At 42.0% G+C, this 19580-nt stretch overlaps 1 protein-coding gene across 1 annotated transcript in view; it reads right to left on the bottom strand.

Moving 5' to 3' along the window:
- The window catches only part of NR1H4 (nuclear receptor subfamily 1 group H member 4), a 51595-nt gene that overhangs the window by 18979 nt on the left and 13036 nt on the right, over positions 1-19580 (bottom strand). The window contains exon 3 of the mRNA XM_052640843.1: positions 1093-1245. Within this exon, the coding sequence (XP_052496803.1) occupies positions 1093-1245 (153 nt within the window). The remainder of the gene's footprint in view (positions 1-1092; positions 1246-19580) is intronic.

Raw genomic sequence — 19580 nt, 5'->3', positions numbered from 1 at the left:
TCTTGTAGGTAGGTTCATGAAAAATGTCCTCAGGACTTAGCTGGAGCAGGTTCATATTTAAGTGATGAGGAACATGAACCACCTAGGATCGAAGCGAGTGTTTCCACTGTAAGATTGGATTCCAGCCGCAGCCCCTGCCGCAGTCTCTTGTTTCATACATGCTAAGAAGAGATTGTGATCGGCCACTATAAAACTTTCATCTATCCAGAGCTGGATTATTTACACTGCCCTATTTTTTTCCCCTTCCTGCACGCATTATTTCTTTGGGTCCATCCCAGTTGCCTATGGTTGGGGAACAATAGAACTGGAGTCACCTTCCAAAGGTTTTTATTTCATGCGGCACTCCCTCTCTGAATGTTATCATCTCCTTGGTGATGTTTGTTTGTCTATTTGTGTTTTGAGAAGGAAGAGGACGTATCTCAGAATCTGAGGGGTCTGCAGAATTTTCAGGATGAAAAATTAATATGTTACATACTAGCATGCATTCCAAATTCTGATGAAGATTACGGTTTCTCACAAAGCCAGCAGTTAATACAGTGTTTCTTTATCTGATCGAAAGACCAAATTATATTAAAACTCGGAGTAGTTAATTTCCTGTGTAAACCTATACAAATTGGTTCAAAGCTGCACAAAGAAGGAGTCTTAATAAAACGACTTGGTTTAAAACTCTATCTAGACAATTCAGAGGCAGTTATACCTTATAAAACATTTTTAATTTTCCTCACAGCTGTGAATTTTTATGCTAATTAATAAGTAAGCAGGATATTAAATTATATTTGGAGGAAATTTTAGACTTATTCTTTGTAGCTAATTAATCCGTGCTATTTTGGCTGTATGTTAAAGCCACTTCATTTCACATATAATTCATTGCAAGAATGGACACTAAAATACAGCTGTTTCTTTCAGGTGTATGAAGTGCTTCTGCAGCTGACAGTTTGGACAATTTCAGTGGTTCATTATTCTCTTCAAGAACTTAGATGGTTTACTAAGTCCCTTCCTCAATTTTTGACCTACCATTCTAATTATATGAATTACCTGACATCTGCCTCCTTAAGAGATTTTTAGTGGAATTTAATTGTTTGATGCAAATACCTGTATACATACATTCAGCCAACATTCCCATTTCTTTGCATTTCCTTAGTCGACACTCTTGGCACTTCCTTCGCATGTACATGTCCATCACGCAGTTGCCCCCATTTTTACACTTGTACACGGCATTTTTGGTAATGCTTCTTCTGAAGAAACCTGGGGAAGAAACACAGAAAGGAGTAAGAGGCTCCTAACAACACGCCGACTTCTGAGATGGCGGAGCATCTTCTCATGAACCCTGCAGGGTACCCAGGCCGTCCTCAACCACACCTGTGGCAAACGTCCTTTCAGTTGCACTGCATGGTCCAGACTGGCTGCTATTTTAATGACTTGTCTCTCAAAAATAAAGACATGCTTGAATGATAGCCTCTCTTGGAAAAACTCTTCATTTTAAAAGATAGATTACTTTCATTAGCGTATCTTTACAGGGAGACAATTACCTGCTAATGAGCTCTAGGTGCTAGTAGTAAAGAGTTGAATAAGTCATACCTGCCCTCTTACAGTTTATGGGCTGGTTGAGAACAAAGACATGCAAACAACCAAATCAGTGAAATTCCGTGTTCCTGGGCTGTGCTGGGGCAAAGAAGCTGGATGAATGGTCAGTTCTGGACGGAGAGGTCAGAATCAGAAGCGAGAAATGAGCTGTCTTAAAAAACAAAGGACTGTTTACCAGGCAGACAGGGAGAGGTCACATTTAAGGTTTCATTTCAGTACTTAATATACCCCGCTTGGTATAATAATAAACATGCAAACCTGGCTTTAAAAATAAGCATCTCCCTGAAGAGGATGTAGCCATACCCACTGCTGCTTCAGTTCAGTTGTCTGGAGTAGAGCAAGGGATTGCCTGACTCCCTCTCTGCTTCTCCTCTTCCTCCTCCACCCGTGGACCTGGATGACCATAGTTCCTGGCTCTTCCATGGTGAATCAAGAAAGAATTGTGGGAGGCAGGGGAGGAAGTGACAGGAAAGTGCTTACTTGCCTGGTGTTGTCAGAAGCTGGTTTCTACCTAGCGAATTTCTGAAATTGACTCTTTATCCCATGGGTCATGTTATTTTGAGAACTCCTCCCCTCTCCTTGATGAGGGCAAATATATCTCTCTTCTAGCCCATGGCTTGTATCTCCCTCTGCTTCTAAGAATTTGGCAATTCTCCTCCATTCTCTTTCTTCTGAGGTCCCTCCATGTGGTGCTTTTAGCATGGACTTAACTCCATGCCGTTTTCTCTGTTCCAACAAACTCAGAGAAAGTTTCTCCCACCTATCTATGAGCAGTCAGCTACCTGCCCTCTTGACCTTTCAACTTCTCAGGTGAAAGTCAGACATCAATCTCTGGTGTCCCTCAGCTGTGGGGAATATTTTTCAGTCTCCTCAAGTGATCCTGTTGACCACCCTTCCACTGGGCACAGGGCAGCAGGGCCTCCTTGGTGCACAGACCTTATCTGGGGAAGACGGATATCTTTTCCTAATTCCCATGAAAGCTCCATACTTTTTCCACTGGTGTTGAGTGTTTGAGTGTCTCCTGTGGAGGTATTTGTCAGCAGTGGCCTGCCACTAGGGCAGGGCTTCTGGATGCAGGAGACCTGGGTATGGCATAAACCCTCTTGGAAGAGATTGCCATTGACCCCACCACAGAGCCGCCAAAACTCACATAGGACTGGGGAAACAGACTCTTCGAGGGCACAAATAAAACCTTGTGTGCATCAGGACCCAGGAGGAAAGAGCTGTGACCCCATAAGAGACTGACCCAGACTTGCCCATGAGTGTCCAGGAGTCTGGCAGAGGTGTGGGTCAGCAGTGACCTGCTGCAGGATTGGGGGCACTGAGTGCAGCAGTGTGTGCATGAGAACTTTTGAAGGAGGTTGCTATTATCGTCATTCAGTTCAATTCAGTTGCTCACTCGAGTCCAACTCTTTCCAACCCCAATGACTGCAGCATGCCAGGCTTCCCTGTCCTTCACCAACTCCCGGACTTTACTCGAACTCATGTCCATTGAGTTGGTGATGCCATCCAACCAACTCATCCTATATCATCCCCTTCTCCTCCCACCTTCAATCTTTCCCAGCATCAGGGTTTTTTCAAATCAGTTAGTTCTTCGCATCAAGTAGCCAAAGTATTGGAGTTTCAGCTTCAGCATCAGTCCTTCCAATGAATATTCAGGACAGATTTCCCCTGGGATGGACTGGTTGGATCTCCTTGCAGTCCAAGGGACTCTCAAGAGTCTCCTCCAACACCACAGTTCAACAGCATCAATTCTTCGACTCTCAGCATTCTTCACAGTCCAACTCCCACATCCATACATGATGACTGGCAAAACCATAGCTTTGACTAGACAGAGCTTTGTTGGCAAAGTAGTGTCTTTGCTTTTTAATATACTGTCTAGGTTGGTCATAACTTTTCTTTCAAGGAGTAAGCGTCTTTTAATTTCATGGTTGCAGTCAGCATCTGCAGTGATTTTGGAGCCCCCAAAATAAAGTGTGCCACTGTTTCCCCATCTATTTGCCTGGAAGTGATGGGATTGGATGCCATGACCTTAGTTTTCTGAATGTTGAGTTTTAAGCCAACTTATTCATTCTCCTCTTTCACTTTCATTAAGAGGCTCTTTAGTTCTTCTTTACTTTCTGCCATAAGAATGGTGTCATCTGTATATCTGAGGTTGCTTATATTTCACCTGGCAGTCTTGAATCCAGCCTGTGTTTCATCCAGCCCAGTGTTTCTCTTGATGTACTGTACATATAAGTTAAATAAGGTGGGTGACAATATATAGCCTTGACATACTCCTTTTCCTACTTGGAACTAGTCTGTTGTTCCATGTCCAGTTCTAACTGTTGCTTCCTGACCTGCATACAGGTTTCTCAAGAGGCAGGTCAGGTAGTCTGGTATTCCCATCTCTTTCAGAATTTTCCACAATTTGAGGTGATGCACACAGTCAAAGGCTTTGGCATAGTCAACAAAGCAGAAATAGATGTTTTTCTGGAGCTGTCTTGCTTTTTCCATGATCCAGCGGATGTTGGCAATTTGATCTCTGGTTCCTCTGCCTTTTATAAAACAAACTTGAACATCTGGAAGTTCATGGTTCACGTATTATTGAAGCTTGGCTTGGAGAATTTTGAGCATTATCTTACTAGTGTGTGAGATGAGTGCAATTGTGTGTTAGTCTGAGCATTCTTTGCCATTGCCTTTCATTGGGATTTGAAGGAAAACTGGCCTTTTCCTGTCCTGTGGCCACTGCTGAGGTTCCCAAATTTGCTGGCATATTGAGTGCACCACTTTCACAGCACCATCTTTCAGGATTTGAAATAGCTCAACTGGATTTCCATCACCTCCACTAGCTTTGTTCATAATAATGCTTTCTAAGGCCCCCTTGACTGCACATTCCAAGATATCTGGCTCTAGGTAAGTGATCACACCATTGTAATTATCTGGGTCATTAAGATCTTTTTTGTATAGTTCTTCTGTATCTTGTTGCTACCTCTTCTTACTATCTTCTGCTTCTGTTAGGTCCATGCAATTTCTGTCCTTTATCAAGGCCATCTTTGCATGAAATGTTCCTTTAGTATGTCTGTTTTTCTTGAAGAGATCTCTAGTCTTTCCCATTCTGTTGTTTTCCTCTATTTCTTTGCACTGATCACTGGGGAAGGCTTTCTTATCTCTCCTTGCTATTCTTTGGAACTCTGCATCAAATTGGTATATCCTTCCTTTTCTCCTTTGCTTTTCACTTCTCTTCTTTTCACAGCTATTTGTAAGTCCTCCTCAGACAGCCATTTTGCTTTTTTGCATTTCTTTTTCTTGGAGATGATCTTGATCCCCATCTCCTGTACAATGTCATGAAGCTCTGTCCATAGTTCATCAGGCACTCCGTCTATCAGATCTAGTCCCTTAAATCTATTTCTCACTTCCACTGTATAATAATAAGGGATTTGATTTAGGTCATACCTGAATGGTCTAGTGGTTTTCCCTACTTTCTTCAATTTAAGTCTGAATTTTGCAATAAGGAGTTCATGATCTGATTCTAATTCAGCACCTACTGACCTGAGGAGTTCATCTTTCAGTATCCTATAATTTTGCCTTTTCATACTGTTCATGGGGTTCTCAAGGCAAGAATACTGAAGTGATTTGCCATTCCCTTCTCCAGTGGACCACATTTTGTCAGAAGTCTCCAACAAGACCCATCCATCTTGGGTGGCCCTACATGGCATGGCTCATAGTTTCATTGAGTTAGACAAGGCTGTGGTTCATGTGATTAGATTGGTTAGTTTTCTGTGATTGTGGCTTTCAGTCTGTCTGCCCTCTGATGGAGAAGGATAAGAGTTTGACTTTTGAAGGATAGTTTGTACTCAGGTCTAACCGAATGTGGTCCACTGGAGAAGGGAATGGCAAACCACTTCAGTATTCTTGCCTTGAGAATCCCATGAACAGTATGAAAAGGCAAAATGATAGGATACTGAAAGAGGAACTCCCCAGGTCAGTAAGTGCCCTATATGCTACTGGAGATCAGTGGAGAAATAACTCCAGAAAGAATGAAGGGATGGAGCCAAAGTAAAAACAACACCCAGTTGTGGATGTGACTGGTGATAGAAGCAAGGTCCGATGCTGTAAAGAGCAATATTGCATAGGAACCTGGAATGTTAGGTCCATGAATCAAGGCAAATTGGAAGTGATCAAACAGGAGATGGTAAGAGTGAACATCGACATTCTAGGAATCAGCAAACTAAAACAGATTGCAATGGGTGAATTTAACTCAGATGACCATTATATCTACTACTGCAGGCAGCAATCACTTAGAAGAAATGGAGTAGCCATCATGATCAAGAAAAGAGTCCAAAATGCAGGACTTGGATGCAATCTCAAAAATGACAGAATGATCTCAGTTCATTTCAAGGCAAACCATTCAATATCATGGTAATCCAAGCCTATGCCCCAACTAGTAACACTGAAGAAGCTGAAGTTGAATGGTTCTATGAAGACCTGCAAGACCTTCTAGAACAAACACCCAAAAAAGATGTCATTTTCATTATATGGGACTGGAATGCAAAAGTAGGAAGTCAAGAAACACCTGGAGTAACAGGCAAATTTGGCCTTGGAGTATGGAATGAAGCAGGGCAAAGGCTAATAGAGTTTTGCCAAGAAAATGCACTGGTCATAGCAAACACCCTCTTCTAACAACATAAGAGAATACTCTACACATGGACATCACCAGATGGTCAACACCGAAATCAGATTGATTATATTCTTTGCAGCCAAACATGGAGAAGCTCTATACAGTCAGTGAAAACAAGACTGGGAGCTGACTGTGGCTCAGATCATGAACTTCTTATTGTCAAATTCAGACTTAAATTGAAAGGAAGTAGGGAAAACCACTAAACCATTCAGGTATGACCTAAATCAAATCCCTTATGATTATACAGTGGAAGTGAGAAATAGATTTAAGATCTGATAGACAGAGTGCCTGATGAACTATGGATGGAGGTTCGTGACACTGTACAGGAGACAGAGATCAAGATCATCCCCAAGAAAAAGAAATGCAAAAAAGCAAAATGGCTTTCTGAGGAGGCCTTACAAATAGCCGTGAAAAGAAGAGAAGTGAAAAGCAAAGGAGAAAAGGAAGGATATACCAATTTGATGCAGAGTTCCAAAGAATAGCAAGGAGAGATAAGAAAGCCTTCCCCAGTGATCAGTGCACAGAAATAGAGGAAAACAACAGAATGGGAAAGACTAGAGATCTCAGCAAGAAAATTAGAGATACCAAGGGAACATTTCATGCAAAGATGGGCTCGATAAAGGACAGAAATTGCATGGACCGAACAGAAGCAGAAGATAGTAAGAAGAAGTGGCAAGAACAGACAGAAGAAAGTACAAAAAAGAGCTTCATGACCCAGATAATCACGATGGTGTGATCACTCACCTAGAACCAGACATCCTGGAATGTGAAGTCAAGTGGGCCTTAGAAAGCATCACTATGAACAAAGCTGGTGGAGGTGATGGAGTTCCAGTGGAGCTATTTCAAATCCTGAAAGATGGTGCTGTGAAAGTGGTGCACTCAATATGCCAGCAAATTTGGGAACCTCAGCAGTGGCCACAGGACTAGAAAAGGTCAGTTTTCATTCCAATTCCAAAGAAAGTCAATTGCAAAGAATGCTCAAACTACAGCACAATTGCACTCATCTCACATGCTAGTAAAGTAATGCTCAAAATTCTCCAAGCCAAGCTTCAATAATACGTGAACCATGAACTTCCAGATGTTCACGTTTGTTTTATAAAAGCAGAGGAACCAGAGATCAAATTGCCAACATCCCCTGGATCATGGAAAAAGCAAGACAGCTCCAGAAATACATCTATTTCTGCTTTGTTGACTATGCCAAAGCCTTTGACTTTGTGGATCACAATAAACTGTGGAAAATTCTGAATGAGATGGGAACACCAGACGACCTGACCTGCCTCTTGAGAAACCTGTATGCAGGTCAGGAAGCAACAGTTAGACCTGGACATGGAACAACAGACTGGTTCCAAATAGGAAAAGGAGTACGTCAAGGCTGTATATTGTCACCCTGCTTATTTAACTTCTATGCAGAGTACATCATGAGAACGCTGGGCTGGAAGAAGCACGTGCTGGAATCAAGATTGCTGGGAGAAATATCAATCACCTCAGATATGCAGATGACACCACCCTTATGGCAGAAAGTGAAGAGGAACTATAAGAGCCTCTTGATGAAAGTGAAAGAGGAGAGTGAAAAAGTTGGCTTAAAGCTCAACACTCAGAAAACTAAGATCATGGCATCTGGTCCCATCACTTCATGGCAAATGAAACAGTGGAAACAGTGGCAGATTTGATTTTTGGGGGCTCCAAAATCACTGCAGATGGTGATTGCAGCCAGGAAATTAAAAAACGCTTACTCCTTGGAAGAAAAGTTATGACCAACTTAGATAGCATATTAAAAAGCAGAGACATGACTTTGCCAACAAAGGTCCATCTAGTCAAGGCTATGGTTTTTCCAGTGGTCATGTATGGATGTGAGAGTTGGACTGTGAAGAAAGCTGAGTGCCGAAGAATTGATGCTTTTCAAGTGTGGTGTTGGTGAAGACCCTTGAGAGTCCCTTGGACTGCAAGGAGATCCAACCAGTCCATCCTAAAGGAGATCAGTCCTGCGTATTCATTGGAAGGACTGATGTGAAGCTGAAACTCCAATACTTTGGGCACCTCATGCGAAGAGTTGACTCACTGGGAAAGACCCTGATGCTAGGAAAGATTGAAGGTGGGAGGAGAAGGGGTAGATAGAGGATGAGATGTTTGGATGGCATCACTGACTCGATGGACATGAGTTTGATTAAGCTCCGGGTTTTGGTGATAGACAGGCAAGCCTGGTGTGCTGCAGTCTATGGGGTTGCAAAGAGTCAGACCCGACTGAACAACTGAATTGAACTGAACTGAACTTCCACTGGTGGCCCCTAGGGGAAGACAGCTGCACCCCACACCTTTGCAATGTGGATGTGGGATTCCCAGCACACTAGTCACATTTCCTAAACCTTTAAAGATCCCTCTGTAAATTCCTCCTCACTTCAAACCTTCAAAGTGGGCATGATATTTATCTAGTCTTTAACGACCCACCACAAGATGGGCTTGCTTAGAATTATAGTATCTATTGTTTTCTTGCATCTGTCAAAACTGAGACAGCTGTGTCCTTCTATTTTAACAGCCTATTGGAATAATAGCTGGCCTTTACCAAACACCCACTGGCTTTTGTTCTAACCACTTCACTTGCATTATTTATTTAGTCTTTATATCAATTTTATTATGAAGATAATATTATGTGTGCCCATATTACAGATGAAGAAGAAAGGTACATAGAGGTTAAGTACTTTGGTCATGAGCACATTGTTAATAGGTGGACTAGAAAGTTCAAATCCAGGCAGTCATGTACCAAACCCCACACTCTTAACCACAAGGCTATAATTGCCCCTCTCTCATCAGAAGAGAATCACTTAATATTAACTCCCTACTATCTGCAAGCTTCATCAAAGAATGCAAGAGCTACACCATGATGAAGAAAACATTCCTGTCCTCAGAGCTTCCAACTTAGTGGCAAGACAAAGAAGTAAAATCACAGTATAATGCAGTGGAGAGTAATAGGAGAGCTAATTAAGTAATAAATTACTGTAATGTAGATGAAAAAGTGATCATTCCATGGCCATACTAAATTCTTGTGAAGGATATGCCACATTAAAGGGGAGACAGCAGTTCCATCATAGACTTAGAGACTTGCACATTTGTTATTACAATTTCCCAAGCAGAAGGCAATAAAAATTGTTCTAGTAAGATAAGTATATGAAGCTTTCCCATCACTGAGAAGTCTAGTGTCATGAGGAAAGGCATTATATGGGCTGGGAATGAAAGAATGTGAAAGTGAAGTTGCTCAGCCGTGTCCAACTCTTTGTGACCCTGTGGACTATAGCCTACCAGGCTCCTCCGTCCATGGGACCCTGATTAATTCCAAGTAGCGGAAGTCACTTGGAATGATTCAGGGCTATTCTGAGCCCGTATGTCTTTTCCTCAAGACACTAGACTTGACCTGGGTTCGATCCTTGCAGGGGTTGGGAAGATCCCCTGGAGGAGGGCATGGCAACCCACTCCAGTATTCTTGCCTGGAGAATCCCCATGGACAGAGGAGCCTGGCAAGCTACTCTCCACTGGGTCACAAAGAGTCAGACACGACTGAGCAACTAAGCACAGGGGGAGTCACAGAACTCATGATGGAATTAGAATTTGAGCTGGACATCAGAGAATAAGTAGAATTTTGAAACATGGACTTTGAAGGAGGAAGGAAAGACTGGGAAAGGAGCAAAGGCATGGAGTTATGGAAATTCCAAAGAAGGGTAGAAAATCCATCTTGATGGGAGGGCAGAGTGTGGGGAGAATTAGTGGGAACTGGATGAGGGCATGTGGTAGGACAGAATATGGTTAAATGAACTTGAGCTCCAAGCAAAGAAGCTGAAATACCTTTAAAGGGTTTTGGCAGGGCAGGGTCTAACCTAATCTATATGTTGGGAAGATGCCTTGGAGCAAGATCAAGGTGGGACAGGGAGACTGGAGACAAGAGGCTGTTATGGCCAGAGGGGGATGGATGCCTGACTAAGAGGTAGGGAAAATAGGGAGGAGGAAACAAGGACATTCAGGCCTGGATAACTAACTCAATATGAAAACAGGCTGAAGAAAAAAAAAGTCATAAACTTGCTTGTAAATTTGTCAGCTAGTGTAACTCTCAGTAGGAAAGATACTACCATTTTCCTAAATGTCAAATCTAACCACATGAAGTCTAAAAAAAGTCTGTTGATATTGGGAGTGCAAATGCCAGATCATGCATTTCAGAAGAAACTATAGACAAAAAAAAGAATTTTTTTTCCTGGTACCAAATGATTGAACTCAGTGACCACTTTAGCCTACCTGAGTTAATATTTCCACTTATTCTCAGCCTCTCCCAAGGATGATTCCCTCTAACATCATGATCAATACTGATAGTTCAATAATTAACAGAAATAAAATTCCTTATTCCAAGATGAGTCAAAGGACAATTCTGGAGGTTTTTTTTTTTTTTTTTATCCTGTTAATACTGCATTAATACCGAGAAGGAAATCATTATCAGCTCAATAGCTGAATTAGTTAGCTTTCACTCTGAGGTGGCAACACAATACTATCATTATGTCACTTAAATAAGGCTACCTATACAGTATTTATACTTATGCAAATCCATCCATACACATACCTCTGCCTCTATTTAGTGCATATTCAACAATGCCCATATCAAAAAAGTCATTTGAAAATGAATAGAAAGAAATATTCTCTGAGGAACAGAGGCTCCCTGGTAGACAGGGCTGGCATTGCCATCTGAGGAGTATGTTGCACTAGGAGGGTTCCGGGGCAGGGGGCGGGGGGCAGGTGAATAGCTATGGTAAAATGGACCCCTCAATTATGCAGAACACTGGACATCCTGCTTTTTTGTTTGGGGCTTCCCTGGGCATCTGTCTGCAATGCAGGAGATCTGGGCTCGATCCCTGGTTGGGAAGATCCCTTGGAGAAGGGAATGGCAACCCACTCAAATATTCTTGCCTGGAGAATTCCATGGACAGAGGAGCCTGGCGGGCTACAGTCCATGGGGTTGCAAAGAGTCAGACACACTGAGCAATCAGTATTTTCATTTTCACATACAGACAGAACCCATATACTCCCAACTCATACATACATGCATGCCTATACAAACACAGATGCACACACTGGACTCCAGGGACTGACAGTAGGCCACCCATTAATTTGAAATCAATAAAATGTTGAATGTTTAAAACTTTAAGGGTTTTTTTTTCTTTTTTTTTGACCAAGGCCCAAGGCATGCAGAATCTTTGTTCCTTGACGACAACTCAAACTCGCACCCGCTGCAGTAGAAGCAAGGATTCTTCACCACAAGACCACCAGGTAAGTCCTCCCCTGGCTTTTTCAGTTCAGTTCAGTCATGTCTGACTCTCTGTAACCCCATGGACTGCAGCACACCAGGATTCCCTGTCCATCACCAAATCCTGGAGCTTAATCAAACTCATGTCCATTGAGTCGGTGATGCCATCCAACCATCTCATCCTCTGTCATCCCCTTCTCCTCCCGCCTTCAATCTTTCCCAGCATCAGGGGCTTTCCCAGTGAGTCAGTTCTTGGCATCAGGTGGCCAAAGTATTGGAATTTCAGCTTCAACATCAGTCCTTCCAATGAATATTCAGAGGTGATTTTTAGGATTGACTGGTTGGATCTCCTTGCAGTCCAAGGGACTCTCAAGGGTCTTCACCAACACCACAGCTCAAAAGCATCAATTCTTCAGCACTCAGCTTTCCTTGTAGTCCAACTCTCACATCCATACATGACTACTGGAAAAAACATAGCTTTGATTAAACGGACCTTTGTTGGCAAAGCAATGTCTGCTTTTCAGTATGCTGTTTAGGTTGGTCATAGCTTTTCTTCTAAGGAGCAAGCGTCTTATAATTGCATGGCTGTAGTCACCATCTGCAGTGATTTTGGAGCCCAAAAAACTAAAGTCTCTCACTGTTTCCACTGTTCCCAAATTTATTTGTCATGAAGTGATGGGACTGGATGCCATGATCTTAGTTTTCTGAATGTTGAGTTTTAAGCCCAATTTTTCACTCTCCTCTTTCACTTTCATCAAGAGGCTCTTTAGTTCTTCTTCTATTTCTGCCCTAAGGGTGGTGTCATCTGCATATCTGAGGTTACTAATATTTCTCCTGGCAATCTTGATTCCAGCTTGTGCTTCATCCAGCCCAGCATTTCACATGATGTACTCTGCATATAAGTTAAATATGCAGGGTGACAATATGCCTTGATGTACTCCTTTCCCAATTTGGAACCAATCTGTTGCTCTATGTCCAGTTCTGTTGCTTCTTGTCCTGCATACAGATTTCTCAGAAGGCAGATCGGGTGGTCTGGTATTCCATCTCTTTCAGAATTTTCCACAATTTTTGTGATCCACACAGTTAAGGCTTTGGCATAGTCAATAAAGCAGAAGTAGATGATTTTCTGGAACTCTCTTGCTTTTTTGATAATCCAACAGATGTTGGCAATTTGATCTCTGGTTCCTCTGCCTTCTCTAAATCCAGCTTGTACATCTGGGAGAAGTTCATTGTTCACGTACTATTGAATCCTGGCTTGGAGAATTTTGAGCATTACTTTACTAGCATGTGAGTTGAGTGCAATTGTGTGGTATTTTGAACATTTTATGGCATTGCCTTTCTTTGGGATTGGAATGAAAACTGACTTTTTCTTGTCCTGTAAGCACTGCTGAGTTTTCCAAATTTGCATACTGAGTGCAGCACTTTCATAGCATCATCTTTTAGGATTTGAAATGGCTCAACTGGAATTCCATCACCTCCACTAGGTTTGCTTGCAGTGATGCTTCCTAAGGCCCTTGACCTAGGAAGACTTGACTTCTCATTCCAGGATGTCTGGCTCTAGGTGAGTGATCACACCATTATGGTTATCTGGGTCATGAAGATCTTTTTGGATAGTTCTGTGTATTGGTGCCACCTCTTCTTACTATCTTCTGCTTCTGTTAAGTCCATACCATGTCTATCCTTTATTGTGCCCATCTTTGCATTAAATGTTCCCTTGGTATCTCTATTTTTCTTAAAGAGATCTCTAGTCTTTCCCACTCTATTGTTTTCCTCTATTTCTTTGCACTGATCACTGAGGAAGCCTTTCTTATCTCTCTGTGCTATTCTTTGGAGCTCTGCATTCAAATGGGTATATCTTTCCTTTTCTCCTTTGGCTTTTGCTTCTCTTCTTTTCTCAGCTATTTGTAAGGCCTCTTGAGACAACCATGTTGCCTTTTTGCATTTCTTTTTCTTGGGGATGGTCTTGATCACTACCTCCTGTACAGTGTCTCGAACCTCCATCCATAGTTTTCAGGCACTCTGTCTATCAGATCTAATCCCTTGAATCTATTTGTCACTTCGACTTATAATCGTAGGGGATTTTTAAACAGCAACAAACACATGGCTTTTTAAACAGCAACAAACACATAGGACTAAGCAATTAGTTATCTAACTTCCAATATGGCCTAAATAGAGTCAGCGTTTTTGCCTCAGCAGACTGTAGCATAAAAAGGACTCTACCACCCACTTTATAGGGGCTTCTCTGGTAGTTCAGACAGCAAAGAATCTGCCTGCAATACAGGAGAGCCAGGTTTGATTCCTGGGTTGGGAAGATCCACTGGAGGAGGGAATGTCAACCCACTGCAGTATTCTTGCCTGGAGAATTCCATGAACAGACCATGGGGTCGCAAAGAGTCAGACATGACTGAAAGACTAACACTCACTTATACATGAATTATTTTGTATCAGACGCTTTAAAACATTTTGCATATGGTGTTTCACTTAACATTCATAACAATCCTATGAGGTAGACTTATTCTTATCTCCCTCTTACAGATAAGGGGACTGAGTTACACAGAAATTAAGTAATTTGCTCAAGGTCCCACAGATAGTAAATAGTAGAGCTCAGATTTGAACCCTGATAGGCTCATTTCATGCAAAGATGGGCTCGATAAAGGACAGAAATGGTATGGACCTAACAGAAGCATAAGATAGTAAGAAGAGGTGGCAAGAATACACAGGAGAACTGTACAAAAAAGAACTTCATGACCCAGATAATCACGATGGTGTGATCCCTCACCTAGAGCCAGACATCCTGGAATGTGAAGTCAAGTGGGCCTTAGAAAGCATCACTACGAACAAAGCTAGTGGAGTTGATGGAATTCCAGTTGAGCTATTTCAAATCCTGAAAGATGATGCTGTGAAAGTGCTGCACTCAATATGCCAGCAAATTTGGAAAACTCAGCAGTGGCCACAGGACTGGAAAAGGTCAGCTTTCATTCCAATCCCAAAGAAAGGCAATGCCAAAGAATGCTCAGACTACCACACAATTGCACTCATCTCACATGCTAGTAAAGTAATGCTCAAGATTCTCCAAGCCAGGCTTCAGCAATACGTGAACCACGAACTTCCAGACGTTCAAGCTGGTTTTAGAAAAGGCAGAGAAACCAGAGATCAAATTGCCAACATCTGCTGGATCATGGAAAAAGCAAGACAGCTCCAGAAAAACATCTATTTCTGCTTTATTGACTATGCCAAAGCCTTTGAGTGGATCACAATAAACTGTGGAAAGTTCTGAAAGAGATGGGAATACCAGACCACCTGAGCTGCCTCTTGAGAAACCTATATGCAGGTCAGGAAGCAACAGTTAGAGCTGGACATGGAACAACAGACTGGTTCCAAATAGGAAAAGGAGTATGTCAAGGCTGTATATTGTCACCCTGCTTATTTAACTTCTATGCAGAGTACATCATGAGAACGCTGGGCTGGAAGAAGCACGTGCTGGAATCAAGATTGCTGGGAGAAATATCAATCACCTCAGATATGCAGATGACACCACCCTTATGGCAGAAAGTGAAGAGGAACTATAAGAGCCTCTTGATGAACGTGAAAGAGGAGAGTGAAAAAGTTGGCTTAAAGCTCAACACTCAGAAAACTAAGATCATGGCATCTGGTCCCATCACTTCATGGCAAATGAAACAGTGGAAACAGTGGCAGATTTGATTTTTGGGGGCTCCAAAATCACTGCAGATGGTGATTGCAGCCAGGAAATTAAAAAACGCTTACTCCTTGGAAGAAAAATTATGACCAACTTAGATAGCATATTAAAAAGCAGAGACATGACTTTGCCAACAAAGGTCCGTCTAATCAAGGCTATGGTTTTCTCCAGTGGTCATGTATGGATGTGAGAGTTGGACTGTGAAGAAAGCTGAGTGCCGAAGAATTGATGCTTTTGAAGTGTGTTGTTGGAGAAGACTCTTGAGAGTCCCTTGGACAGGAAGGAGATCCAACCAGAACATCCTAAAGGAGATCAGTCCTGGGTGTTCTTTGGAAGGACTGATGCTGAAGCCGAAACTCCAATACTTTGGGCACCTCATGTGAAGAGTTGACTCACTGGAAAAGACCCTGATGCTGGGAGGGATTGTGGGCAGGAGGAGATGGGGACGACAGAGGGTGAGATGGCTGGATGGCATCACCGACTCTACGGACATGAGTTTGAGTGAACTCTGGGAGTTGGTGGTGGACAGGGAGGCCTGGCATGCTGTGATTCATGGGGTTGCAAAGAGTTGGACACGACTGAGTGATTGAACTGAACTGACTGAGGCTCAGTTTCAAACTCTATGCACATAGCCACTATATCATGCTTTCCTTCTGGTAAGATTGCATTCCTAAAAATTATCTTTTGACATTAATGTCCCCAAATCCCTAATTCCTGTGAAATGCTCCACAGTTTCTTCCCTATTCCCCAAACTTTTTCGTGGACATTTCCCTGGTGGCCCAGTGGCTAATACTCCCCACTCCTAATGCAGGAGACCTGGATTTGATCCCTGGTCAGGGAGCTAGCTCCCACACGCTGCAACTAAGAGTTCACACACCACAACTAAAGATCCTGCAAGCTGCAACTAAGACCCAGCAGAGCTAAATAAATAAATAGACATTTAAAACAAAAAACCAAAACTTCTTCAGAAACATCCTATTCTCCCTCTCCCATCTCAGCTGTCTTTTCCACAGCTGCAACGGAGTACAAACTAGAAAGAATTGCTGCCAATACTAACCCAGGTAAACTTGGTTTCCATCACATAATTTCTTAGACCTCAGGATCTCAGTTCTTCTCTTTGAGTTGCTTGCTGAAAATTTTAGAACTCAACAACAGACTCCTGATCACCTAGCAGGTGACTGTTTTAGGTCACTGTTTTTGAAAAAGCAAACTCTCAAACTCTTGAATTACAGTTGATGAAAATTAGTCTTAACTATTTAGTTTATGCTAATGCCTTCTTTGGTGGCTCAGTGGTAAAAAATCCGCCTGCCAGTGCAGGAGGCGCGGTTCAATTCCTGAGTTGGGAAGATCCCCTGGAGAAGGAAATGGCAACCCACTCCAGTATTCTTGTGTGGGAAATCCCATGGACAGAGGAGCTTGGTGGGGCAAGAGGAGTCCATGGGGTGGCAAGAGAGTCAGACATGACTTAGTGACTAAATAACAACAACGTTTTTTTAAGTCCCCCCTCCCCCTTATCTCTTAGGGAGCCACAAAAATATGTCAACCTGGTTTTTCAACACTTACTTTTATCACTACCATTTCTCTTTTAAATTAATTAATAAATCTATTTATTGGCTCACTGGGTCTTCATTGCTGCAAGCAGGGGCTATAGTCGTGGTATACAGACTTCTCCTTGCCATGGCGTCTCCTGTTGCAGAGTATGGGCTCCAGAGCACGTGGGCTTTCAGTAACTGCCATACATGAGCTCAGTAGTTGTGGCGCACGGGCTTAGTTGCCCAGCTGCATGTGGAATCTTCCTGGACCAGGGATCAATCTCATGTCCCCAGCACTGGCAGGCAGATTCTTAACCACCAGGGAAGTCCACTACAATTTGTAATAATCTTTTTACCTTAAATAAGTTTTAAAAGATCTGACTTTGAATTATCTTTGGAAGTTGCCTAATGTCACTCCAAAGTAGACAAATCTGCAGACAACTAAGTAGTCAAAGGGCATTCATCATACCTCTATACTCCCTCTGGGGAAAAAAATGCCATGAAATAAGAGAAAAATTCAATAAAATATCATAGTTTATAAAAATATTTGAATACAACTCCATTAGTGCATCAGAAATGTTGATGAACCTCAGAAAGACAGAAGTCAGAGTAAATTTATGAAGAAACATGACCATGGGGCAGAAGAGTTCAGGAGTAGTAGCAATAGGGAAGTTCCAAGTTCAGATACAGGTAGATGCAGAGAGGACCCTGAAGCATTGATGAGGAGCACTGGGTTAAGCCAGGGGTTGGCTAACTACAGCTTAAAGGATCAGTTTAGCTTCCTATTTCTGTATGGCCCACAGCCTGAGAATGATTTTTACACATTTTAATGGTTGAAAGAAATCAAAAGAAGAATATTTGTAGTATGTAAAAATTACATGACATTTAAATGTCAGCATCCGTAAATAAAGTTTTATTGGAACAAAACCATAATCATTCATTTACATATCTACTTCTGCACTACAGTGACAGAGTCAAGAGTTGTGACTGAGACCTTAATACCTGCAAAGCCTAAAATACTAACTTTCTGCCTCTTTACATACAGAAAAAGTTTGCCAGCCCCTATGCTAAGCCAGGGATAGCAGTAGTACTTGCATGCGGTTTCAAGCATCGAATACGGGTCACTGAGGGAGGGCAAGGAGGAACAAGGAATCCTTATGCCCAGATGACAAGGACCGGAACATTCCATCTAACAGCAAATCTTGTCCTCCCTCCTGACGGGGAAAAGCAGCCCACAGAAACACAAAGAGCATCCTTTGAGAGGTGTCTACTCAATGAGATTACTCTTGTTTCTAGTCATTTGGGAATTGTCTTTGCACAATTAAGTGCTTCCTCTCTCTTGAGTCAATGAAGAGAGACAGAAGACATAAATTATTATTATCAGAAAAAAAGAGGGCCATCCTAATAGTTTTATGTAGCTTCAATGTGCCAGGAAGAAACACACAACATTTTAATAGCTTTATTTATTCCTGACGACACATCTGGAGTGGGGTCCTCCCTCCTGCAGGCAATCCTGTCATGTCCCTAGTCAGCATCCTCTCCTCTCCTAGACTTTGTTACAACCTTTCCTTTTCAGTCTCTCAACACCATGTCCATACTTCTGACTCTCAGCTAATGACTGAGCTTCTTATTTGACTGACAAAATTGAACCTTTCAGAAGAGAATTTCCACGTGTACCACGGTGAAATCCATCAACCTGTCTGTATTTGTACTACATAATCTGCCTTCCTTCCTTTTCTAAAGATGGACCAGTCCTCTTCTAAACCTAACCCACCCTAAAATAAAAGCCTCCCTTAGCCCCCATCCTTCCATTCTTTGCCCTGCTTCTCTGCTCCTCTTTATGACAAGACTTCTTTAACGAGTAGTCCACAGTGGCTGTCTCTACTTGATCTCCCTTTTCTCTTAAACCCATGCCCATCAGACTTTACCCCACCACAGCTGAAAAGGATCCTCCACTTGATTCAGTTCTCAGTGCTCATCTTGACGGAACCACCATCAGTGTTTGATACAAACAGTTATGTGCTTCCTCTCTCTTGAGTAAATCAAGATAGAGAGAAGACATTAATTACTACTATCAGAAAAAAAAAAAAATAGAGGGCCATTACTGCTAATCCCATGGATATTAAGAGCATAAAAAGAAATATTATCTTAAAAATTAAATGTGCCTTCTCTATATCTCTAATTCTGTGTTTGTAAGGAGGGAAGATAGCTCTGTGGAAATAGAGACTATCCAAATGACCAAAAACCAAAATGCAAAACACACACACACAAAAACGAAACCACAAGTGGTTATCAGTGTTTGCCTCTGGGAAGCAGGAGTTGAGGTGGAAATGGTTGGGCAGGGGCTTTTCTACCATTTGACTTTTGAAAAACGTGTGCTCATTTCTTTGCACAAATGTCTCAGTGCCTGAAGGAACTGAAAGCAAAAATCACTGACACCCTCACCCCTACTGGGTATCTCTGGGAGAATGAGGGTAAGTATAATGTCACTCTGTAGGAGTTTGCCTAGCAGGTCTTTAACAGCCATTTAAACTCCCAGGCAGGCAAATTCCCAGGAGTTGGAGGCTTACACTGTTCCTTTTAGTCACTACTTTCATATTTACATACTGCTTATATATTGGAACTTTTTTTTTATTTAAATCTAATTTTTGTCTTCAGTTTCTCTTATATCACTGCTCTATATTTATTTAAAATATCAATTTTTATCCATTGGAAATCACCCTTCTACCATTTCATTTTTCTGCATGTTCTTTTAGATACTATTTTATTACTTTTGTAATTTTAACCTTTTTTGTTTGTTTTCCTGATTTCTCCCTTTTATTTATTTTA

The sequence above is a fragment of the Budorcas taxicolor genome, chromosome 5, assembly GCF_023091745.1.
Source record: "Budorcas taxicolor isolate Tak-1 chromosome 5, Takin1.1, whole genome shotgun sequence".
NCBI lineage: Eukaryota > Metazoa > Chordata > Mammalia > Artiodactyla > Bovidae > Budorcas > Budorcas taxicolor.
This window is presented reverse-complemented; position numbering and strand designations above follow the sequence as displayed.